This window comes from Ovis canadensis, chromosome 9 (genome assembly GCF_042477335.2).
Source record: "Ovis canadensis isolate MfBH-ARS-UI-01 breed Bighorn chromosome 9, ARS-UI_OviCan_v2, whole genome shotgun sequence".
Classification (NCBI taxonomy): Eukaryota; Metazoa; Chordata; class Mammalia; order Artiodactyla; family Bovidae; genus Ovis; species Ovis canadensis.
In genome coordinates, this window is record NC_091253.1 from 29,633,857 (window position 1) to 29,659,632 (window position 25,776).

Consider the following 25,776-nt stretch of genomic DNA (forward strand, 5'->3'; position numbering starts at 1 on the left):
AGAGTCTAATTTATTATTATTCCATCAATGGAGTAATTATTTTAGTATATTCTAAGGAGACCACTTTCAACTTTCCCACTTGTCACAAGAATGAAACCACTTGGGAGGTTACAGAATCCAGCTTTTCTAAGTTGGATATTCTGTAGTATACCCACCTGATCGAAAATCCTAGAAATAAGCAAGCAAACAAACAAACAAAAACAGTACTTTTCCCCTTTCCATGCTGCAAAGCTAAGCAGCCAGTGTGAGTAACCTTTAGAATCTCAAAAGGTTAAGCCCAATGGCCAACTATATTCAGGACCGCCAATGTGGCCGTTTGCTCTCTGAAGGCCACACTGTGGTCAGGCTGCATGAGGAAGGCCCTGGGTGGGAAATGCAGCCTCGGGAATTACACTGAGTGTCTGGGGAGAGCCAGGCATGAGTGTGGGCTCACCCGATGAAGGCTCCATCCTCCTTCAGAGCCTCCACCCTCATCTGCTCCTGAAAGGACATGCGGGTTCCTCTGGGGAAGCCACTATCCGCTCCCTGATGCAGCGGATGGGAATAGGGGTTATTAAGAGGATATCTTGCAAATCAATTGTTTTAGTGCTTTTCCCATTATTTATTAATAAATGGCAGAGTTAAGCTTAGAAAACCAAGTGCCTTGAATTTCTCTTCCTTTTGCTCCCCTAAACTTTAATCTTTCAAGAAATTTCTACTTGTATTTATCTCAAGACCCACTAGAGTAAACACTGAGACACAGAACACATGTGCCTGGTTCACACTATAGGAATTCGATCCATCTCGTTGAGTAGAAAGATGAATTAATGTATGGAAAGAAGGCACTAGGTCTTTCTGAAACAGGCAGATTGTGAATCCAACAAAGCTAAGTCCTTTCCCGACTCATCCCGTGTTTGTGGCACAGGAGGGCCAGGATCCACACACCAGCCTGATGATGATGAAGACACCACCCAGCACGTCTACAGCAGCAAGCCTATGAGAATTCCAGGGAAGCTGAGGTGGAAAAGAGAAGACACCAGGCTACCTCAAAGGAATTTCACATTTGCTTCCTTTCACAACAGTCTCTGCCACCCTCACAAAACTCAACCCTTGTGGATGAGTCTGAGGCCCAACTGCCAGTTTGGTAAGAAGACTAGTAAACAGGACCATGTCCAACTGTAAGGAACACGGAGACAAGACACAGACCTGTCCTTCCCCAGCTGAATAGCCAAGTGGTGAAACTGTCCATATGGGATTTATGTGTAAAACATACTTCACTGAGCTCCCAGTGTGCCCTCTCTGCTGAGTGTGAGGGGGCACAGCTCTCATCCCTGACCCCCAGCACCCAGTCCAGCCAGGAGGCTATGGGGACACCTAGCAGGTAGGCTCCAGTAACAGCTGACTCGAGTCTACAAGGGCAGACAGGAAACGCTCAGAGGATGGAGAGGAGCTCTTGAGGCAGAGACCGCTGCATGAGCAGAGCTCTGGAAGCCTAAGAGGACTCAGCACACTTAAGGAACTACCAGAAGTTCAGGATGACCAGGACAAGGGCTCAGGTCTTTCCAGTGGCTGCAGATGACACAGAAGAAGTTGTCTGTGGCCCAGGGATTACGTCAGACTTCCAGAAACTGTGCAAAGAGGTGCTGAGCTCCAAGCAGGAGACCTCCATTAAGGGAAACGTGAAAACCTAGTGCTTTGGGCACTGCAGAACTGGCACTGCTTCCCTTTCTTTGACAACAGCTGATATACTCTTCCTTTAATATTAATACTTTCATGACTAATATGACATATCTATCCAGTACTTATTTTCCTCCTTTATGTTAAAATAGAAAGTCACAGAAAGAATCCCAGGGGTTCTATATTCTTGTTAAAGAATCCACTGCTCCCACCCACTGCTGCCCATTTTCCATGGATGTATTTTCTTTCTCTTATGTTAAGTAAGTCTGTGGACCATATCAAAGAATTACTGAATGATAAATGGAAAAACTGATTTGCATTAATTAAAAAAGCTAGGAACTTTTATTTTCTTCACTGAAAAAGAATTTCCACTAGGAATCCATATTCAGTAGCAGAGTCTAAGAGGAAACACTTAAGGGTAAAAACAGCTCATTATAGGCAGGCAATTCTTTTTTAAATGACTGATTCACTCAGAGGCACCCTGTAGTGGCTGACCACCATGTCACACGCCTGTGTGACGGCCTGACAGCACATCTCCTTGGTCCTAATCTTGAGCTTCCCCACCACCAAAATTCACCTTCATAGTTATCTGACAAAGGAGGTTATTTCTTTCACATTTTTTGTGTCTCTGATACCAAGTACTTATTTAGTACTCAGTAAATACTAAAGAGCTCAGTTTAAGCAGGGTGAGGGATACTGGCCACCACGCCTGGTACTGCATCACAGACTGTCAGAGCACCTTCACTTACATAGTCTCCATAGGTCTCCTGCGTCGGGGGCGGCGGTGGAGGTCTGTACCCAGTTGGGGGCACTCCTCGTGCTCTGGGAGTGAGCAGTCCTCTTCCGCGACTCACTGGCCCTCGGGTGGAGAGGACGCCCCTGGAAGCCGGCGTCCCCCGTGGTACCCCGACTCCCACCGGCCGGGCTGAGACTCCTCCCCTGCCCCTGCAAGCAAGAGGGTCACATTAGCAATTTGCACGGTGTTCTCCAGCATTCCAGTGTTCACATGTACTAATACCTCATGAAAGTCAATGTTCCATAAATCTGTAAAGAGAAATAAGGATACTATATGCAAAGAAAAAACTAAGCAAGTCAGGAACAGATTATCTACCTAAAGAAAGGAACTTCAATCATTCAGGCACCTAGTCCAGTGAAAATAAACATGGTAACATCAAAGAAGCCCCAGCATCAGTTTCTGTTTGGGACCCAGAACAGGAAGCTGACATCTGGGGAGGCTGCATCCCCTGGGACCATCACACCCCACCAGAGTCTCAGCCAGTCCTCACTCCAACACTCTGACTCGGGCCTTACTGGCTCGTCTGTGGACAAGAAAACATAGCCCCACAGGGATCTTAAGGCTGTCTGAGAACACACAGATGGCAAACCCAGGACCAAAATACATACCAGATTCCATGAGAGAGGGAATAAAATGGACTTTCTCAAATAACATTTCTACTAGATAGGATGGAAAGCATAGTTCTTAAGTGAAATAAACATATATTTTCTGAAGTAGCATGCAACATATTCATGTATTTCTAACATAAAATATGAGACTTCAAGTCAAGAGAAGGAAGGAGGCAGCTAAAACCTGAGCAAGTGTGCAAGCCTATGAAGAAATGAAGACAGATATTTGACTCCACTGGAAAACACAGGCCCAGCCAGGCCTACCTCCTGTGGATAACGTCCTGCAAACAAGGAGAACCGAGCAGCTGATATGGCTGCCTGTACATCAGTTCTCTCCTTCTTCTTTAGTTTGATTGGGATAGTAAATACACAGCTGAAAATGCATATTCCACAAACAACAGAGAAAATTAATGAAATCAAAAGCCGGCTCTTTGAAAGGATCAATAAAATGAATAAACCTCTAGACAGGCTAAACAAGGAAAAACAACAATATCAGAAATGAAAGAGAGGGTCACACTACTGACCTCAAGGACATTAAAGATAAAAACAGGAAGATTATGAACAACTCTAGGCCCACACATTTGTTAACTTAGATGAACTGGACTAATTCCTCGAAATACACAAATGACCAAATCTCTCAAGAAGAGAATTAAGTAATCTTACGTTTATTAAAGAAATTTAATTGATAGGATTCACTGGCAAAACCTATCAAACATTGAGAAGAAATTATATCAGTCTTCCACATTCTCTACCAGGAAGAAAAATCAGAAGGAACTTCTCCCAACACATTCCCTGCGGCTGGTCCTTGGAAATGCCTCCTGAAAATTACTTCTGCACTACAGGCTGGGCCTGGCCTGAGCCACCAGGGATGACAGAAGTGACCGGCCCCAACTTGGCCTTGAGCCCTCATGGGGACCTATCACAGGAGGTGTCTCCCAAGACTTTTTTTCCTAAGTCCACCTGTGGGAGTCACGACTGGCCAAGGTGTTGGGAGACCAGAGAGGCTGAGAGGGGTGACAGGACTGGGCGAGGTGGTCTCTGACCTCCTTAGGAAGAGATATGTGGTCCAAGGAGAAACAAAAGACATTACAGATATTATAAAATGGAAATAAAAACTTATAAATCGGTATCTCCCATGAACAAAGATACAAAAATTCTTGAAAATAAAGTTAAGATTTATTTCAAGTATGCAAGCCTGCTTCAACTGGTAGCTCAGCTGGTAAAGAAACTGCCTGCAATGCAGAAGACCTGGGTTCAATCCCTGGGTTGCGAAGATCCCCTGGAGAAGGGAATGGCTACCCAATTCAGTATTCTGGCCTGGAGAATTCCATGGATTGTATAGTCCATGGGTTCTCAAAGAGCTGGACACAACTGAGTTACTTTCATCGAAGGTTGCTTCAACATTGAGGAGAATCAATGTGATCCATCCATCACACCAAGAAGGCTTAAGAAGAAAAATCTTAAGATCATATAAAGCAGAAGCAGCATTCAATGAAATACAAGGTCATTCATGATCAAAAAAATCTCACCAAATGGAGATACATTCACTCAGGTTAAAAAAGAACATCTACAAAAAACCTATAACTAATGACACACCAAATGGTGAGAGACTGAATGCTTCCCCTTAAGATTAGGAAGAAGGCATGGATGTCCAGCCTTACCATTCCTATTGTACTAGAAGTCCTACCTAACTCAATGAGGCACAAAAAGGAAATAAAACTTTCAAGATTGTGGAGGAAGAAACAAAACTTTGTTTGCAGGTGACATCATTTCTCTGTAAAAGTTTCCAAAGAACCAACCAGATCAAGATAAAAAAAAGCAACCATACAAGCAAACAGTAAACCAGAACTAATAAGCACATGAAACACGGTCTTGGATACAAAGTTCGTAAGTCAACTGCTTTCCTGTAAACTGCAACCAGTAACTAAAATCTGCTAAGTAAGTAACAGTGATAAGCCATGCAAATAGTATATTTCCACGATATGATATAATAAAAATAGCTATTAACCCTGTGGTTTTTGTTCCCCAAACTAATAAGTCTGGGATAATCTGAAAAATATTAGACAAATCCCAAACAAGGAACATTTTACAAAGAACCTGATTTGTATGCCTCAAAACTGTCAAAATCATTAAAAAAAAAAAAGCAAAATATATGACTTTCACCTTAAGGAACTTGTGTTATCTATTTTTCAAGCACTGTAAGATATATATATATATATATATATATATATATATACATACACACACACACACACACACACACACACACACACACACACATATACATATTTAAATACTAGGCCATAAAGATTGGTGCAGTAAAATTGGTGGTCAAGAATGAGGATGCTGGATTCAGATCTGAATGCGATTCCTGACTGTGGTTATTTAACTCTGCCCTCCAGTTAACATTCAAACTCATCAAGGGTCCGAACTTCCCAGGACAGTTTCCTCAACTGTGAGAACTCTTTTCTTGGTGTTACGGGGAAGGAAAAATGGCACAGGTCACACACAGTATTTAGCACATTTCCTATTCAAAACAGCTTAAACAGATTTCAATGTCTCTGAACTGTATTGACAGACATCATATCTTTAGTCTTACTCATCTTTTTATCTCCATTATATATCTAAAAAACTCTTCAATGTAATTAGAGAATAGTTTCTACTTCTGGTACACCTGACTCATCTGTGTTATGTCAGTCATTCCTTGTATAAGCAAACTAATTAAGGCTCCTGCTTCTTTATCTCATATCCCATCCCTGTCATCCAAGGCACTATATCAATCACAAAATACTCAATATTTTTGACTGTATAAATCCAAGTCTTTTAAATTGAAAACATAAATTTATATTTAAGAACCTCATAATTCTTTCCCATCAGCATTGACACTATCAGGTTATGTGCCCACTGGGTATAGGAATCACACTAAAGAACCCGTTACAGAGTTTCAGACGAGTCATTTGATGCATGTAGCTCGGGACCCTTATCTACAAAAGACACTTTGAAGATTCGTCTCTAAGAGTCTGAAACCCCACAGGAAGGGTGTGAAGCAGAACAGCCTTAGTGCTGCATGAGGCTCTTGGCGAGGGAAGTCATGATGGAGGCACGGCCAGCATGCACTTCCCACTCACTGCCGTGCACGCTCACCCAGCGCTGCAGATCAAACTCAGGGCAGAGCTAATCGGCAGGATTGACAACATGGGGTGAGAGCAGAAAATGTGTCTGTGAGATGCGATTTAAAATGATAATCAATAGGAACTCGTTTATTTTTTACTTGAAAAGTTGCTTCAAATAGATAGGACTGGGTGCTGCACTGCTCAGAACAGGGATAATGGAAAAGCAGAAACGTAACCCATCTGAGTACACGGTTTCTTAAGCTGGCAAATGCGTGTGACTGTAATGCTTCTGTGTGTTTGCATTTTTCAGCACAGTGATCTTGATTTCTGGTTTTGCAGGTCAGATATGAAAATAATCAAAACAAGTTTTTTCCATGGGAACTGTGCTTTGAATGAATACAAAAAGTTATTGATCCATTAGGAACTAATTATTTAGTGTATATGTTAGTATATTCAAAAGCAGAGACATTACTTTGCCGACTCAGGTCCGTCTAGTCAAGGCTATGGTTTTTCCAGTAGTCATGTATGGATGTGAAAGTTGGACTGTGAAGAAGGCTGAGCGCTGAAGAATTGATGTTTTTGAACTGTGGTGTTGGAGAAGACTCTTGAGAGTCCCTTGGACTGCAAGGAGATCCAACCAGTCCATTCTGAAGGAGATCAGCCCTGGGATTTCTTTGGAAGGAATGATGCTAAAGCTGAAACTCCAGTACTTTGGCCACCTCATGCGAAGAGTTGACTCACTGGAAAAACTTTGATGCTGGGAGGGATTGGGGGCAGGAGGAGAAGGGGACGACCGAGGATGAGATGGCTGAATGGCATCACTGACTCAATGGACGCGAGTCTGAGTGAACTCTGGGAGTTGATGATGGACAGGGAGGCCTGGCGTGCTGCGATTCACAGGGTTGCAAAGAGTCGGACACGACTGAGCGACTGAACTGAGCTGAACTGAAGAGGTTTTAGGATATGATGGAAAAGCCCATGCTTTGGGTTCCAACACACTCAGCCTCAATACTCAGATCTAGTCCTGTCATCACTGGGTTGCTGAGCCTGGGTTTCCCATCCACTGATCCAGTAAATAAGATCCAGCTCTCGTGGAATAGTTGTGAGGATTACAACTATATCAAGTGCCCAAGCGAAAACAGGCGCTCAGTAAGTGGCGATCACTATGTGGGCTCTGTCCTTAATGCTGTCCTTCTGGCTGATGACCAAAGAGTGAGGAGAGAGAGACGGCAGAAGGTACAGCTTGCACTAGGTCTATCTTACACGTTCGACAGTAGCATGTTTATGTACCTTCTGTACATTTAGCAGCAGTAATGCAGTGCGGTAGAATAAGGGTATAAACGTATATCACGGTGTTTGGCTTTTGTCTATATATTTTATGAGAAGCAAAAGCACAGAAAAAAACAATGAATTTGGTGAATTAGCTCAAGCCAGCTCCAGCATTATTAGCTGGGTGAGGCCCGAGCCTCAGGAAGAGAAGGGCCTATAGCTGACCATAGCAGGGGCCTGTGGATATAGTCAAGGTCTAGCCAGTGTCACAGTAAGAAAAGCCCTCCCTGAGATCCATCCGGGGATCAGCCTTGATGTAGTAATGACCTGAGTGGTGCTTTACTTTCCCACAGAATCCCTGACACATGTGACAGCTTTTCTTCATCTCTGATGGTGTGTGCTTCTAAGAGTCAAGTATAATCATTGAGATTTTTTTTTTCTTGCTAGAGGTTGAGAAGGGAATGAGGCCAGACAGAAGGGAAAGGTAAATGCAGCCTAAGGTCTCAATCCCTCAGACTAAACATAAGAAACCATCAGGGCGAGGGAGACTGACGTTCTGAAGAGAGGACTGGGGCAGCTCTCCCCCGGAGCACCTCTGCAGATCCTGACACGTGGGGCTGGCCCTGCTTCTCCTCTCACACTTTACTTCAGCACCCACAGCACCCGGGCCTGGTCTCAGGGCAGCGTCAACATCAGGAGGTCTAGGCTGGCACTGAGGCTATATGTCCAGCAAGCTCTCAAGTGCTGTTGTGTGTGGCTTGGACCCAGAGGTTATAGACCTGTTATGAAACCTGCTGGCTATCTCTCTTCTTTCCTCTGTGATTCATCTGATAGGGACAGAGTGAAGGGACAAAACAAGGGATTAAACAGTTAATCCCACTAGGTGATTGTAAGTATCCATAGAAAAAATATGGGAGACTCGTGTAAGTTGATGATTTCCCAATAAAACAGGTTTGCTTAACCACAAAACTAAGCAGGCTTGCTGAGCAACAAAACCATGCAACAAAAACATGAGACATGTCCTCAAATTATGAAACAATGGTGGCATGAGCCCCACATCCTGCCCGTGAGCTCAGTAAGTTAGTGATCCTTAGGACATGCTCTCTGCATACATACACAATAATCTGTGGACCCAGCTTGACCATATAGGGACAAGAAAACTCTCCTGCTCAACTGATGATGGAGGAGAAACTGTAAGAAGTATCTGTGCTACAGGACTTCAATTTTTAGTGAGGGGTCATTCTGAGTAATCAGAAAAGAAATTATGCCATAGTCTAAGCTTCAATGGATGCAATCTCAAAAACGACAGAATGATCTCTGTTTGTCTCCAAGGCAAACCATTCAATATCACAGTTATCCAAGTCTATGCCCCAACCAGTAATGCTGAAGAAACTGAAGTTGAACGGTTTTATGAAGATCTACAAGACCTTTTAGAACTAACACCCAAAAAAGATGTCCTTTTCATTATAGGGGACTGGAATGCAAAAGTAGGAAGTTAAGAAACACCTGGAGTAACAGGCATATTTGGCCTTGGAATGCGAGATGAAGCAGGGCAAAGACTAATAGAGTTTTGCCAAGAAAATGCACTGGTCATAGCAAACACCCTCTTCTAACAACACAAGAGAAGACTCTACACATGGACATCACCAGATGGTCAACACCGAAATCAGATTGATTATATTCTTTGCAGCCAAAGATGGAGAAGCTCTATACAGTCAACAAAAACAAGACCAGGAGCTGACTGCGGCTCAGATTAGGAACTCATTACCAAATTCAGACTCAAATTGAAGAAAATAGGGAAAACCGCTAGACCATTCAGGTATGACCAAAATCAAATCCCCTATGATTATACAGTGGAAGTGAGAAATAGATTTAAGGGCCTAGATTTGATAGATAGAGTGCCTGATGAACTATGGAATGAGGTTCATGACATTGTACAGGAGACAGGGATGCAGACCATACCATGGAAAAGAAATGCAAAAAAGCAAAATGGCCGTCTGGGGAGGCCTTACAAATAGCTGTGAAAAGAAGAGAGGCGAAAAGCAAAGGAGAAAAGGAAAGATATAAGCATCTGAATGCAGAGTTCCAAAGAATAGCAAGAAGAGATAAGAAAGCCTTCTTCAGCGATCAATGCAAAGAAATGGAGGAAAACAACAGAATGGGAAAGACTAGAGATCTCTTCAAGAAAATTAGAGATACCAAGGGAACATTTCATGCAAAGATGGGCTCGATAAAGGACAGAAATGGTACGGACCTAACAGAAGCAGAAGATATAAAAAAGAGATGGCAAGAATACACGGTAGAACTGTACAAAAAAGATCGTCATGACCCAGATAATCATGATGATGTGATCACTAATCTAGAGCCAGACATCTTAGAATGTGAAGTCAAGTGGGCCTTAGAAAGATTGACTACGAACAAAGCTAGTGGAGGTGATGGAATTCCAGTTGAGCTCTTTCAAATCCTGAAAGATGATGCTGTGAAAGTGCTGCACTCAATATGCCAGCAAATTTGGAAGACTCAGCAGTGGCCACAGGACTCGAAAAGGTCAGTTTTCATTCCAATCCCAAAGAAAGGCAATGCCAAAGAATGCTCAAACTACTGCACAATTGCACTCATCTCACACGCTAGTAAAGTAATGCTCAAAATTTTCCAAGCCAGGCTTCAGCAATACGTGAACTGTGAACTCCCTGATGTTCAAGCTGGTTTTAGAAAAGGCAGAGGAACCAGAGATCAAATTGCCAACATCCGCTGGATCATGGAAAAAGCAAGAGAGTTCCAGAAAAACATCTATTTCTGCTTTATTGACTATGCCAAAGCCTTTGACTGTGTGGATCACAACAAACTGTAGAAAATTCTGAGAGAGACGAGAATACCAGACCACCTAACCTGCCTCTTGAGAAATCTGTATGCAGGTCAGGAAGCAACAGTTAGAACGGGTCATGGAACAACAGACTGGTTCCAAATAGGAAAAGGAGTACGTCAAGGCTGTATATTGTCACCCTGCTTATTTAACTTCTATGCAGAGTACATCATGAGAAACGCTGGACTGGAAGAAACACAAGCTGGAATCAAGATTGCCGGGAGAAATCTCAATAACCTCAGATATGCAGATGACACTACCCTTATGGCAGAAAGTGAAGAGGAGCTAAAAAGCCTCTTGATGAAAGTGAAAGAGGAGAGTGAAAAAGTTGGCTGAAAGTTCAACATTCAGAAAATGAAGATCATGGCATCCAGTCCCATCACTTCATGGGAAATGGGGAACAGTGGAAACAGTGTCAGACTTTATTTTTGGGGGCTCCAAAATCACTGCAGATGGTAACTGCAGCCATGAAATTAAAAGACACTTACTCCTTGGAAGAGAAGTTATAACCAACCCAGATAGTATATTCAAAAGCAGAGACATTACTTTGCTGACTAAGGTCCGTCTAGTCAAGGCTATGGTTTTTCCAGTGGTCATGTATGGATGTGAGAGTTGGACTGTGAAGAAGGCTGATTGCCGAAGAATTGATGCTTTTGAACTGTGGTGTTGGAGAAGACTCTTGAGAGTCCCTTGGACAGCAAGGAGATCCAACCAGTCCATTCTGAAGGAGATCAGCCCTGGGATTTCTTTGGAAGGAATGATGCTAAAGCTGAAGCTCCAGTACTTTGGCTACCTCATGGGAAGAGCTGACTCATTGGAAAAGACTCTGATGCTGGGAGGGATTGGGGGCAGGAGGAGAAGGGGACGACCCAGGATGAGATGGCTGGATGGCATCACGGACTTGATGGACGTGAATCTGAGTGAACTCCGGGAGACGGTGATGGACAGGGAGGCCTGGCGTGCTGCGACTCATGGGGTCGCAGAGTCAGACACGACTGAGCGACTGAACTGAACTGAAGCGTCAATGAGACAGTTAAAAAAAAATTAAGTAGGATTTGGATTACTGTGTGCTCAATGTTCTGTCCCCATTTCACTGATGAAGAAACTAGGCTTAGTGAGGGAAGTCCCCTGAGACCACCCACTAGGAGGGGCCTGGGTGACTCTGATTCTCCTCCTGTAGCCACGCTCCAATTCCAGGCATAAGGCGCCACTCTCCCTATGTTCAAGCCCTGGCCCCTCTGTGCAGGATGACTTCCCTCTCCTGCGTGGGTCGGGGCTCATGCTCCCCATTTTCACTTCAGTTTCACTCCACTCTTCCTCATACCCCTCGTCCTCTTTTCAGCCAGTCTGCCACACTACTCACTCCTCTGACTTTCCTCTTATGCTCCCTGAACGGCCGGACAATGACTCGGTCACCATCTGCGTAACTTCACTTCCTGTCACAGAAAGAGCTCAGGAAACGTGTGACATTAAATGACCTAACACCAGAAACTGACTTCACGTTCAAAGAGGAAAAAAACTGATTAAACTTTTGAAGAGCCAGGGTGCTCTGGTGCTGTGACCAGGAGAACCGTGCTCCATTCCAGGCTGGCATTTACAAGACAATTCTAGTTGCAAGTTTTCTCATTGTTTGCCATGTTATTTGCCTCAGTTAGTGTCGTCCCCAAACCTACTAAGGCGGTTTGAAAAGAAACCACAGGCTTTTCTTCCATCTCTCCTTAATCAACTCCAGTATGGCTGTAGTAGCTCAGAGAGCACGAGGGAGGAAAGGCAGTGTGTGTTGAGGACACAGGGATAGTTCTGGGCTTACAGCAAGATAAGCAGAGAAGCTCATTTCCAGGGAAAGTCCTCCAGCCTCTGCCTGCAGCAAGGAGCACGTGTGTCCTGATCACTGCCTGGGCTTCAAGGGCACAGACAGTAGACACAGTTGGAAGGAAGGGGTGAAACAGTTCTGACAGGTCAGGTGGTACAAGGTCCTCAGAAGGCAAATCCAGGAGGGAATCAAACAATTTATATACCATCCCAAATTAACGGGGTTTTTTTCCAATTGGAAACTTATAATTTAGTAGAAAAAGAAATAGATCATTTTTTCCTATTTCCAACCTCTCCTTAATAATAAAAAAGGACTTTTTAATATAGATTGCTAGATTAATGTAAATCATATCATATGCTGGTGAAATATTTATGGCCCATATATTAACTATTCAGTTTTCCCGATAACATTTCTCATAACTTAACCTACTGTGGAGAAAAATATATCATTTTCTGTCATTAAAACAATCTCCAGCATCTATGATATTATTCATAATCCATTTTAAAAAGAGAATAGGTACCACATGAAGGTTAGTGTTGATGCAAAAATTAGGGTGACCACATCCTGTCTGATCCCATGGTTGAGAAGTTACGTGGTGCCCACTAGTCAACGCGACTGTGGCTAGAATTTATCAGCAGCTACTGAGGTGCTAGCCGTATAAAAACACAATATCATTAATATCACTGGGGCATGATCTAATGTTAAGACGACAAATGATCACCATACGCTGACAGTTCACAGAGTCTAGAAGCTGCAGATCTCTGCTGTGGCCCCAAGACAGTTTGAACTCTTTACGGCAGCCTGCGAGTGTGCTGCAGGGTCCTGCACTAGGCACAAAGGCTGGCAAGTGCAGTCAGAAGAGCTAACCTGAGACTGCCATCCAAGAAGAGAAGAGAGAAGGGGAAGGCAAAATATGTGAAGAAACCATAGCTGAAATTTCCCCCATTTGATAAAAGGTCTTGAGTTGATAAGGTCAGCCTCATGTCCTAAGTTGAAACAAACCCACCACATGTAGCACCCAACACTGGAGAATGTGTATTTACTACCTAGAGAGATAGGCTGTATTCACTTTTTTCCCCTGCTGTCTCTGGTACCAAATGCAAGGAGAGAGCACTGCCTGCTGCTACTCGGGGGAAGAGCCAGAGGGGTCAGAGACAAGGCCAGTGGAGAAGTTCTGCAGAGTGGAAAAGTTCTGCAGAGCGGAAGGAAGGGAGCATCCCTGAGGGCTCAGCTCTGTCTCGCCCAGAATATCCAGCCAGCAGCAAAACAAGGGGTAGAAACCCTGTGGAGAAAAACATAAAACTAAACAAAAGTTTGCCTGGAGTGGCGTCAATCCTAATTTCCCTGACACGTCTCTGCTGGGGTCCTTGCAAGGACTGAAGTGACGTGTCACAGTCGGTACAGGGTAGACTGGAAAAAAAGCAACTTGCTTATCTCCTAGTAAGAAAGGAGTAAGTTTAGTCCTCTCATTTGAAACTGAATGAAAAGGTACTAAAGTACGGATTCCTCCCTATGGTGGGATTTAATTTTAGATCATTTACATCTTTTAGCAGAAATGTATCCTAAAATGAGAACAGTGGGGAACATGCAAGAAGATTCCAGGAAAGACCTGCTCCACTGAGACATTCCCCAGTGGTGCCATCCGTGTGACCAGTCGCAACAGGCGACTCCCACAGTAAATCAGTCACGTGGCAGACAAGAACTACACAAATAATACTGTAAATGTCAACACTTCATCAGAAGAGTCTAAGGAATTTGCAAATGTACTGAATTCACTCAACATTTATTTCCTGAGTCCTATATGCCATGTATTAGAGACACAAGCTCCTTTAAGGTTTTACATTATACTAAGGACTTAGCAGTAGCAGCAGCAAGGAGTCACCAATGAAAATGTGAACAAGTCAGAAAGGTAAATTCAGTTTGATAAATGCTGTTACATAACCAAGAAGGGTGTGTGGACTGGCTTCTGGGCTACAGGGTGGCCCTTTCAAACAAGGAGACGGCAAAGGCTTCTCGGAAAGGTGCCTGGGTGTGCTGACAGCAAGGTGCTAAGGGGTGGGCAGGTGACTGCAGACAGGCCTTCCGGGGAGGAGAAAGGAAGGCCAGGGACATGGAGAGAGACTGGGCTGGCCTATTTGAGGAACAGAAAGGAGACCAATCTGGCTGGAATGGAGAACGAGAAAGGGGATCAAAGCAAAGCAGATTTATGGATAATTTTAGAGCAAAAATTAAAATGACTTCCAAGGGGTTGGGTGTGGTGAAGATCCAGCAAGGAGCTTCCAACAGTCCCAGGACTAAAGTGTGAGGATGCAGTAAGCACATCTGTCTTTCTTTTTGTGACTGTTTTGAGACATTTAGACATCATGAATTCTATAACTATATTCTCCTCAGCTTTGGCCACTAGAAAGGACAAAGCATAATCTGAAAACCAATTTTGCCAACCTTACAAAATAACATGTACCTTCTTGTGTATTAATCAATCTCACTCTTAGGATTTTTGCAATTTTCTACCCTAATACTTTCTGTATCAATTAACTTTTATTCTGTCAGATGAATATTAACTTACAGCAAGTTACCATATGATCTGATGAGGAAAAGTAGTAAAAATACAAATTTCTCATCGTAGTTTGCATTAATTGTGCTGTAATTAAAATATAACAAAAGTGACAGAAGGAAATTTCTATGGAAAAATGGCAAGGGAAGACTGGGTAGAAGAAAAAAACAAGATTCTGAATGAAAACTGAAGGGGAGGCTCAAAGAGAGGGAGAGGCAGGTTTCCAGAACCAGACTGCCCACACTCCCCCCAGGTTCCCTGCCCGCTGTCCTCATCCGTGACGTGGTGACGAGCAGAACAGCACCCGCCTCACAGGGCTGTTGGTGAGGCTTAACCTAGTCAAGCTCTGTCATATGCTCAGGAAGTACTGTCAGCAGTGGGCGCACTGTGAGTGCTTGTTGAAGTAAGTTGGGGTGCACAGACAAGTAGGATTTCAACAGGTGAGCGGTGGAGAGAAGACTGCAGGTGCAGGAACAATGTGAACAAAGGTCTGGAGGCAGGGAGCACACAGGTCCACCCAGTGGTGGGGCTAGGTGCTACACACAGGAAACACGGCAAAGCAATGAGTAGAGACCAATCGGGAGACAGGTCTTAAGAACAGTACAGAAGGGCACTGCATGCCTCTTAGAGGAACATGAATTTAATCCTGTTTAACAAGAGTGTCTGGAAGACGTGGTGCCATGGAGTCACACGGAGGGAGAAAGCGGCATCCAGAAGCACCCTCATGAAGGGGCTCAGTCAGCACAGCCAGCCATGACTCCGTACACTAAACCACGGGCTCTGACCTGTGAACTGAACAGCAATTCTATCCAAGAATATCAGCCACCAAGGCAATGGAAAAGCTTAAAACGGTAAGCAACGCATATGTTGTCATCAAGAATATATATTTTTTTCATCTGGGTAGATGGAGGGGTTTCTCTAGACATTACACTCCCCAAACAGAAAGTTTCTGCCTTCCTGCCTGTTCATAAGGTAACATTTTCTATGTAACTGAAAACATGACGGCCAGACAGTACAATGAGAGGTCTGATCTGGGGACAGAGCACCCTCTAAAGCTAGGCCCTGCCTGTGCTCTGTGCTCTCCATCCAAGGGGTAAAATGGGCCTTGGCGAGTGTGCACTCCAGGTGGGCTCTAAATACAGGCACGCGCTCCCCATCAGGAGGCAGGCCAACGGCGCTGAGCAAGACAAGGGGAAGGAGAGAGAGCAGATATGGCCTTAAGGTGAGGACTCCCCACAGGCCCAGAAGCTGGAAGGGTCCAGAAAAGGATTCTTGCTACCACCTCCAGGGGGAGAGCTGTCAACACTCAGTCTGTGGCCTCCTTTAGCTGACTGTAGACATCTAGCCTCCAGAGCTGTGACCAATTTTTATTGCTTAAAGCCACCAAATTGGTAGTAATTGACTGCAACAGCCACAGGAAACTAATATACCAAAGATGTAATTTTTATGATTTCAAGTAAATTATTTAACAGGAGAAATGGAAATGAAAGAGATTTACCATTTACTGAACAGCTACATAAATTATTTCATTAAATCATCTGCAGCAATCCTATTATTATTAGCCTGTTTTATAGAGAAAACCCACCTGGTGCCATGCCCAGGTCTGTGTTTATTTTACACTGCAATAACACCTGTCTGTAACTGTTCTGACAGTGTGCTGATCCGCAACACCCCCCCTTCCAGGGGAACTGACTTGTTATTCCTCCAAATGCACTTGGTTATATGGAATAAGCCTATTTAAAATTATTTTATGCAAATCTACCTGAAAAAATACATGTAGTCACTAGCAAAAAAAAAAAATCTGCGTGACTAATTTCCACTGGGTTCTTTCGAGGTCAAAAATTAAAAAATTAAAAATAATTCTCAAATAGGTTCAAGAGTGATATCTCTATCTACAGTTTGCTACAACGGACTTATAATTCATTAAAACATTTTTCATGTTTAAAAGGGTCATGAGGATGAGATGCGGAGTATCAGATACCACAGAGCAGCTACATGAAATAAAAAGAGAACAGGCATGGGGACATTTACCTGGTACCTGACACTGCTCACCACTGGAGGTGTGGCACAGAACTAGCTTGATACCATCTGCACTCAAAAGGAAGCACAAGCTTCCACGATGTCCATTTGTGCATCAAAGCTATCGCTTACATTTTAAAGAATTAAGGGATTAATAAAATGAGAGTGATTAAATAAACATCATTCATTAGCTAGTAAGTGGCACAGGTCATATTTAAGCCCAGGAATGTGCATGCTCAATTGTGTCTGACTCTTCGTGACCCCACAGACTTTAGCCCGCCAGGTTCCTATGTTCATGGGAATTTTCCAATGTTTCTATGTTTTCCAATTTTTCCTATGTTCATGGGATTTTTTCCACTGCAGCGGGCTGCCATTTCCTCCATCCGGGGATCTTCCTGATCCAGGGATTGAACCCATGTCTCCTGCCACCAGTGAAGCCCAAGAATACTGCAGTCCAAATGAATACTCTTAATATGATACCATATTGCCTGAAAGCATTCCCACAGACTTTGTACCAACACACTGATAGACCTGCTTACCTGTTAATAAAGAAAACAGGAAAACTGTTGCCATGACACCCCATTCTAACAACAACAAGGCAAGTCAATTAATCACACCTACCTGGTTATTGCTGGGGTTGGTACACCTCTTGTACGTAAGGTAGGTTTCCCTCGAACCACTGGGACATCGGCATTTTCGGAACCACCATTCAAATATGTTAATTCCTGGAGCTGTGCCTGCCTGATTTCATCATTATAGTCCTACACAAAAGACGAAAGAGAGCAAAGCATTTAGGACAAGAAGCAAACAATTTTTAATAGAAAAAGTGTATGAAAAATAGTTTAAAAAGATAAAATAAGATTTGAGTCTGTTGAAATGAAAATATATGAATGAATCATTGTAAAGAGAAAAACCGAACGGTATTTTTCCCCTAAACTAAAATTTTCTATGGTCAGCCATAACTCCTTCTCTCGGGCATACTTTCCAAGTGAAATATTTATAATAAAATTAAAATATCATGTAACTGATATATGGGCATTACTATTTACAACTCAGTCAACTTGTAGTTACTAAGCATAAATGATGTGCCAGCTAACAAAACCCAGGGGAGCACGCATGGTTCCTACAGCCAAGGACTCAGTCTGACAGGAGAAAGGAGGAAGACAAAGAGGCAACACGGCAGCTTTACCAAAACTAAGAAGGGCACGCACACACTCTCTTTGTACGTATTCATTTGGATATTGTTCAAGTTGCAAAATTCGGCATTTCCAAAACTGAACACATCATCTTATTCTTGAAAACCTGCTCTTACATTAGTTTCAAAATATTCAACTCAGAAACTTTGGGAGTTATCCTTGATTTCTTTCCTTTCCTTAATAATATCGCCAACTCCATTCAATAATTGTCAAGAAAGACATGTAATAAATACAAGTGTGGTCTGTTTTACAATCAAAAGAAAGTTCAGGTCTATATGATCAAAAAGGAAGGCCATCTAACTCAACCATGGACAGTTAAGAGTAGATTCTCTACAAGAAATATCATCTAAGGGTGAGTGAACCAGTTACTAGAAGGGATGCTGCAAAGTATTCTAGACAGAGGGAAAAGTATATTTTAAAATCCAGAGTAAAAGTGTGTCCAGGGAACTGAAAGAAGTGCTATATGGCTAAACTACAAGAGACAGTCTGGAGTGGAGGAGTGGTCTTCAAAGTGGAAAGGAAAGCAGAAACCAAATCAAGCACAGATTTAAGTCATTTTAAATATAACATCAAATGTCTGGAAATTATGGTACTAAAAATTGTTTAAGAAAGGGAGCTGCATATTCAGGTTTATATTTTGAAAATGCTATGAACAACTGTGTGCCCACAAGTTAGATAACTTAGATGACACAGACAAATTCCAAGAAAGACACAAACCATCAAAACTGACGGAGAAGAAATAGAAAATACGAACAGTTAGTAACAAGTAAAAACACTAAATTAGTACTAAAAAATTTTTTTAAAGTCCTGCCAAGAAAAGCCTAAGTCTGTGGGGCTTCACTGGAGAACTCTACAAACAGGTAAAAAAGAATTTATGTGACCCTTCACAAACTTCCAGAAACTAAAAAGGAGGAGACATCTCCTCACTGATTCTATGAAGTAAGTATCGTTACCCCGATACCAAAACCAAAGACATTGCAAGAAATCTGCAAAAGAGTGTTCTCAGGAATACAGACGCAACAGCTCTTGAAAAAGTGTTAGGAAGCCAAGTCCACTAGCATGGACAATAAAAAAAGGGAATGTGCACAAGAACTGAGCAGGACTGAGACCAGGATTGCAAGCTTGGTTTAACCCGTGTGAAAATCAATTAACATAACACCATAATAACAGAATAAAGGACAAAAATCACTTAGTAACTTTAATATACCAAGAAAAAATGTGACAGAAGAATCCAACATACTTTCATTATAGACCCAACAAACTAAGAAAACCCATAGCTAATACCATATTTAAGGTAAAAGACGGAAAGTGTTAGCCTAAGTCCAGGAATAAGACAGGATATATACTTCTGCCACTTTTGATTAATGGTATTCAGATTGGAAGAGAAGAAACAAAATAATTTCTGGTTACAGATGGCATAATCCTATACATAGAAAAACACAAAGAATCCACAAAAACATTACTAGAGCCAATAAAAGAGTTTAGTATAGTTGCAGGGTACAAGATTAATATACAAAAATCAGTTGCATTTCTTTATACTAACAATAAGCATTATAAGAACAAAAAAAAAAAAGATCCCATCTAGGGTAGCATCAAAAAGAATAGCATACTTAGAAGTAAATTAACAAAATAAAGGTAAGATCTGTACACTGAAAAGTACAAAGTAATATTGGAATACATTTTAAAAACTCTAAGTAAAAGGAAAAATACCCCATGTTCATGGACAGGAGGACTCAACATTGTTTTTATGACAATAACTGCCCACCCCCTGCAACATACACAAATGATCTACAGACTCAAGGAAATCCCTATTAAAATTCCTGCTGGCCTCTTGCAGCAATAGACAAGCTGATTCTAAAATTTACATGGAAATCCAAAGAATCGAGGATAGCCAGAACTATCTAAAGGAAGAACAAAGTTGGAGGACTGTATGCTCCAATTTGAAAAATTACAGTAAAGCTACAGTAATCGAAGCAGTATGATACCGACTTAAATAATACATAAAGATCAATGAAATAAAACTGAGAGCAAAGGATACCAAGTACAGTCAACTGATTCTCCAATAGTCTCCAACAAATGGTGCTGCAACAACTGAATATCCACATCAAAAAAATAAGGTGGGCCCTCTACTTTTTGCCACAAAAACTACAAATGTTCTAACTTAGATTATGTTGATGGTTGCAGCACTATGTAATATACTAAAAACCACTGAATCATATATTTCATATGAGTAGGTTTTATGCTGTGTGATTTATATCTCAAAAAAGATAATAAAAGGGGGTAAAAAAACCCACTGGAGGCAGAAACATGAGGTGGAAGTAGTTAAGTAATCCCAGGATGTGGTAAAGATGACCTGGAGTAGGGAGGGATGTGGCAGGAAGGGTGGGAAGAGGTAGACATGGAGTTATTTATAATGCTTAATTTTATTAGATATGGCAGTATATTGATTATGGGGGGTATAAGAGCAAAGTTAAGAATGCTGATTTGTTTCTGGAAGACAAGAAGAATAACAATTTAATCAATTTTGTGCAGGTTGAGTCTGCAATGGTCTATAGTACATAAAAATTGAGATATTCTATAGCAATCAGATAGAGGAAATGGAAACTTAGAAGTCAAAGAGAGGGATATAGAAGTGGGCAAGGAAGAGTTACACAGGCCCCACACATTACAGAGGAGGGTGTGTCGTCAAGGCTGGCCCACGGTAGGCTCTTGGCAGAGAACCTCTGAATCTGTTGTGGGTTTTGCCTATTAAGACTACTTCCATGTGCCTGAGGCCTGAGGTCAGGGTGTACCCACTCAGCCAGATAAATCTGTCTCAGGAACATGATCAATGGGGAATGCTGGCTGTGGCTCAGAAAGGGGGATTGTGGTGCTGGCCTCTGAGCATCTGTCAGGGGCACTGCACACCTTTGTGACTGATCTGAAATAAAAACCCTGGACACAAGGTTCAGGGGAGCCTCCCTGGTTCGAACGAACAGTCCAGTGTCATCACATGGTGTTGCTGGGAGAATCAACGAGTCCTGCGTAAGTCCACTGGGAAGGGACAGCAGGCCTGGTTTTCCCAACTGGCTCATTTTCTGTTTGCTGAGTGCTCCTTAAGAACAGCTGAGCTTGCAGGTGGCTGTGGGGACCTCTCACGAGAATCCATCTGTAGACAACATCGGCAGCAGGCAGGGCTGTGTGGGAACCATCACAGAGCGAGAGAAGGGCTGAAGACATGGCTCTGAACACCAACATGCAGAAGGGGGAGGACCTCACAAAGACGACAGGAAGGTGCGGCGAGAGCCCGCAAGGGACAAGTAGGTGATCACGCTACAAAAGCCACCGCAAGTCAGTGCTGCATTCACGTCAATGAGAAGCCAGGCACTGACTCTGTGCGACTCACTAACTACAAAGGCAGTACTGACTTCATAATCATTTTGGTGAACAGTGAGTGAGCTAGAATTCATTCAGGTAGAATGAAGAATGAATGGCAACAAGTCCCAGATACAGTAAAGGAGCCAGCTTCTCCCAGTTGTTTGCTACGAAGAGGAAGAGAGAAGGACTACAGTCTGAAGAAGAAGGAAGGATTTGATGATAGAAGAAACAAAGCAAATCTGAGTATGAATAAAAGACTCAGATGAGACACTATCCTGAATTATTTCGAATTAAAATATAAAATGCTGAAGCTGAAGCTCCAATACTTTGGCTACCTGATGCGAAGAGCTGACTCATTGGAAAAGACCCTGATGCTGGCAAAGAGTGAAGCCAGGAGGAAAAGGGGACGCCAGAGGACAAGATGGTTGGATGGCATCACCGACTCAATGGACATGAGTTTGAGCAAGTTCTGGGAGATGATGAAGGACAGGGAACCCTGGTGTATCCATGGGGTCACAAACAGTTGGACACGACTGAGTGACTAAAAAACAAACGCTCTCTTCCTTACTTTTCAAAAGTAGAGTGCAAAAAACAACTTGTAGGAGAAAGCATTGTGAAGTGAGAAAAATAATATGGACATCAATCAAAAATGAAGTTGACATCATAACCAGCTAAAACCTGCAGAGTAAGAGGAAGAAAGGTAAATGAAGATTACCATTAGCAAGAAAGGCTAAGGTCTGAGTCTAGATTTTACTGCAAAAACAGGTTCTCTAACTTACCTGGGGTATCATGACCTCAGAAGTCATGTGAATCTATAGTTATTTCAACTGCTTTAAAATAAGCCTATCAACATGTTCCTTGCCATTTTACTAAAAATGTGTGATTAATAAATTATTTGCAAAGTACATTCTAAATAAAATGTACTATGTAAATGCTAAGTATTGGCCCTATTGAAAAGTGTTAGAAAGCAGGACACAAAATTTTATGTGGTTAAAAACAGATTCAGGGAAAAAGCACATAACTGAGGCCCCATTCAGTTCAGTTCAGTTCAGTTCAGTCGCTCAGTCGTGTTCAACTCTTTGTGACCCCATGAATCGCAGCACGCCAGGCCTCCCTGTCCATCACCAACTCCCAGAGTTCGCTCAGATTCACGTCCATCAAGTTAGTGATGCCATCCAGCCATCTCATCCTCTGTCGTCCCCTTCTCCTCCTGCCCCCAATCCCTCCCAGCATCAGAGTCTTTTCCAATGAGCCAACTCTTCGCATGAGGTGGCCAAAGTGCTGGAGTTTCAGCTTTAGCATCATTCCTTCCAAAGAAATCCCAGGGCTGATTTCCTTCAGAATGGACTGGTTGGATCTCCTTGCTGTCCAAGGGACTCTCAAGAGTCTTCTCCAACACCACAGTTCAAAAGCATCAATTCTTCGGTGCTCAGCCTTCTTCACAGTCCAACTCTCACATCCATACATGACCACTGGAAAAACCATAGCCTTGACTAGACGGACCTTTGTTGGCAAAGTAAGGTCTCTGCTTTTGAATATGCTATCTAGGTTGGTCATAACTTTTCTTCCAAGGAGTAAGGGTCTTTTAATTTCATGGCTGCAGTCACCATCTGCAGTGATTTTGGAGCCCCATTAGAAATACATTAAAAATTAAAAAAAAATAAGCAAAAGCTTTGCTCTAAGTAAAGTTAGGTAATTTACAATCGTGCCACAAAAAGTAGAATTAAAAGCTTATTTTAAACATCATCCGTGTGAAAGTAAATTTTAAAGTAAACAATGTAGTTAGGAGGGAAAACAAACAAAAAAATAGAATCTAAGTCAATCACATCTGAGGTTTAGCCTGAATTTCACCAACTGCAGGAGCAGCTATGTAATTTTAGACAACTTCTTTAGACATGAGGTAACTGTTTCTTCTGATGTCACACAAGACACTATAGATATATACACTGTAGCTACAATTTGATTGGTCTTTGAAATGCTTTTCAATCAGTAGAGAAACCAAGTCATAGGTGGCAGCTTACAGACTAAATTATTGCTACAATTTTACATTTTAAACTAGTCATCACTAAATTATCACTTCAGCTCCCCATCTGAAAAGTGAAACTATCGTAACACCAACACCAGCACTGTCATCAACTGTGAAGAGCAGAAAGTGGATTACAATTCTAATTAAATATGTGTAAACGGGATTTCTCTAGTCAGTAAATTTAGAATCTATTTAAATGCGTTAGCCTGGAGAATCGGAAAAAGTTTTTCAATAAAATCATTAAAAGTAATTTATTAAAAATTCAGTGGGTTCTTTGCCAGAAATGTAGTCTTCAGATATGTTTGCCAAAATATGCTAATATTTATGTTCAAGGTTAATGTTCAAGGGATCAATGTTTGAATTATAATCTAAGAAGTAAATCTTCATTATTTGAAGACCAATTAAATAAATTCTGAAACATGCATATAAAATATTATGCAGACATTAAAAAGAATGAAGCAAAACTTTGCATATGCTTACATGGACAAAGGTACAAAACAACCTATTAAAAACAATTAAAGGTTACAAGAGAGCATGGGACTTCCAGGGTAACTGAGGAGTTTATCAAAGCCCTTCCATAAAAGGTGACAATAAAAGCTGACTGAACAGTTAAAAACAATTTTGGGACTCTGGAAACTTATTGAAGGGATACAATAAATGGAAAATATAATAAATCTGTTTGTGAAGAACTGCTAAGTCTCAGTTAAGACGGGTGGGAGCCTGTGGTGATTTTGTCTGGGGATGCTTCCATCCCTCCTCCCAGCCCAGATGATGCTGGGTTCCACTAGGATGGTAAACCACAAGAACCAGAAGAAGGAGGTTCACTCAGCTTCAAAGAAATGAAAAAGCTTCATGCGCAGCAGCACCGTCAACATCAGTAGCAGCTGGTAGTGAATGACCAGAGAAGACCCGTCAGCAAGTCTAAACATCAGGTTTGGGGTGGCGCAAGCAACAAACAGAAAGACTGGCACATTAGCCAGAAGTTTACCAGCCATGGAGAGCTTTGATAGCTCTCTGCCTGACAGTGAGTGTGTGTCCACGCAAAGGGGATACAAGGACTCCTGGCAGAAAGTAAAACCCGGGGCAGACGGGAAGTATACTCCCCAGTGACAGCCAGTTCCATCAGCAGAGGGTGAAAGCCCTTCAGACACAGGTTTCGAGCACAACCTCTGACAACTCACTGGTCGATCTCTCAGCAATGCTGATTCAGAGAAAACTCCTAGAAGGCCAGGCTTAAGAATAATATTGAGGAAAAAAAAATTAACATAACTTTAGACCATGAAGGAGACAGACTGCAGTTTCAGTCCAACTAAATTATTGAAGAAAAGAAAAAACGTGTAACAACAACCCTCTGGGAAAAAATGAATCAGAATCAGATTCATCACAAAACGTTACCTAAAATGTAGTTTTCTCACCAATAACCTAAGAGACCTGTAAAGAAAGGAAAATGTCACCCATATCCAGGGCAGGAAGAAACTTTCCAGGAGAGGACCCAAATCTGGACTAGCAAAAAAAGATTTTTAAGAACCCAAAATAACTATAATGCAAAGTTACTCAGAGGAGTTCATCAAAAGATTTGAGATGGCACAAGAATGAATCAGTGAACTTGAAGGTAAGTCAACTAAAAGTGTTCACTCTGAAAAACAGAGAAAAGCCGATGAAGGAAAATGAATCTGAGATATCTCTGGGGCACCATCAAATGTACCAACATATACATAATGGGAATCCAGAGGTTGAGGGGGTCGGGGAGGAAGAGTAAGGTGGGAAAAAATCTAAAGAAACAATGGCTGAAAACTACCCATATCTGAAGAAAGACATAAACCCACATATCCACAAAGCTTAATGAACAAGAAAGATAAACATGTACACCAAAGTCAAATTGTTGAAAATCAAAGAGAAAGTCTGAGTAGCAGCAAGAGAAAAACAACAGATCATGTACAGAACAAAATAATTAATGATTCTTCCCATCAAAAATAGCGGAGGCTATAAAACAGATGAATGGTCTTTTACTACCTAACCGCCAACCAAAAACTATATACGGGTATAATTCAGAGATATTGTGGGTTTGGTTCCAGACCACTGCAATAAAGCAAATATTGCAATAAAGCAAGTCATACAAAATTTTTAGCTTTTCATTGCCTAGAAAAGTTATATCTAACACTATACTATAGTCTATTAGCATGCAATAGCATTGTGTCTAAAAAAATGTACCTACCTTAATTAAAAAATATTTTATTGATAAAAACTTCTAACCATTATTTGAGCCTTCAGTGAGTCCCAGTAGTAATAGTAGTAATAAAGATCACTGATCACAGATCACCATAACAAACACAAAATTAATTTTTTTTAAAGTTTGAGATACTGTAAGAATTACCAAAATGTGACACAGAGATATGAAGTAAATAAATGTTACTGGATAAATGATGCCGACAGACTTGCCTGACACAGGGTTGTCACAAACTTTCAATTTGTAAAGAACATAGTATCTCTGAAGCATAGTAAAATG

At 41.9% G+C, this 25,776-nt stretch overlaps 1 protein-coding gene across 1 annotated transcript in view; it reads right to left on the minus strand.

Annotated features, from left to right (window-relative positions):
• KHDRBS3 (KH RNA binding domain containing, signal transduction associated 3) overlaps window positions 1–25,776 on the minus strand; it is a 153,594-nt gene that overhangs the window by 39,320 nt on the left and 88,498 nt on the right. Inside the window, exons 5-6 of the mRNA XM_069600936.1 lie at window positions 17,313–17,452; window positions 2,406–2,601 (exon numbers count right to left, since the gene is read on the minus strand). Coding sequence (XP_069457037.1) covers window positions 2,406–2,601; window positions 17,313–17,452 — 336 coding nt within the window. The remainder of the gene's footprint in view (window positions 1–2,405; window positions 2,602–17,312; window positions 17,453–25,776) is intronic.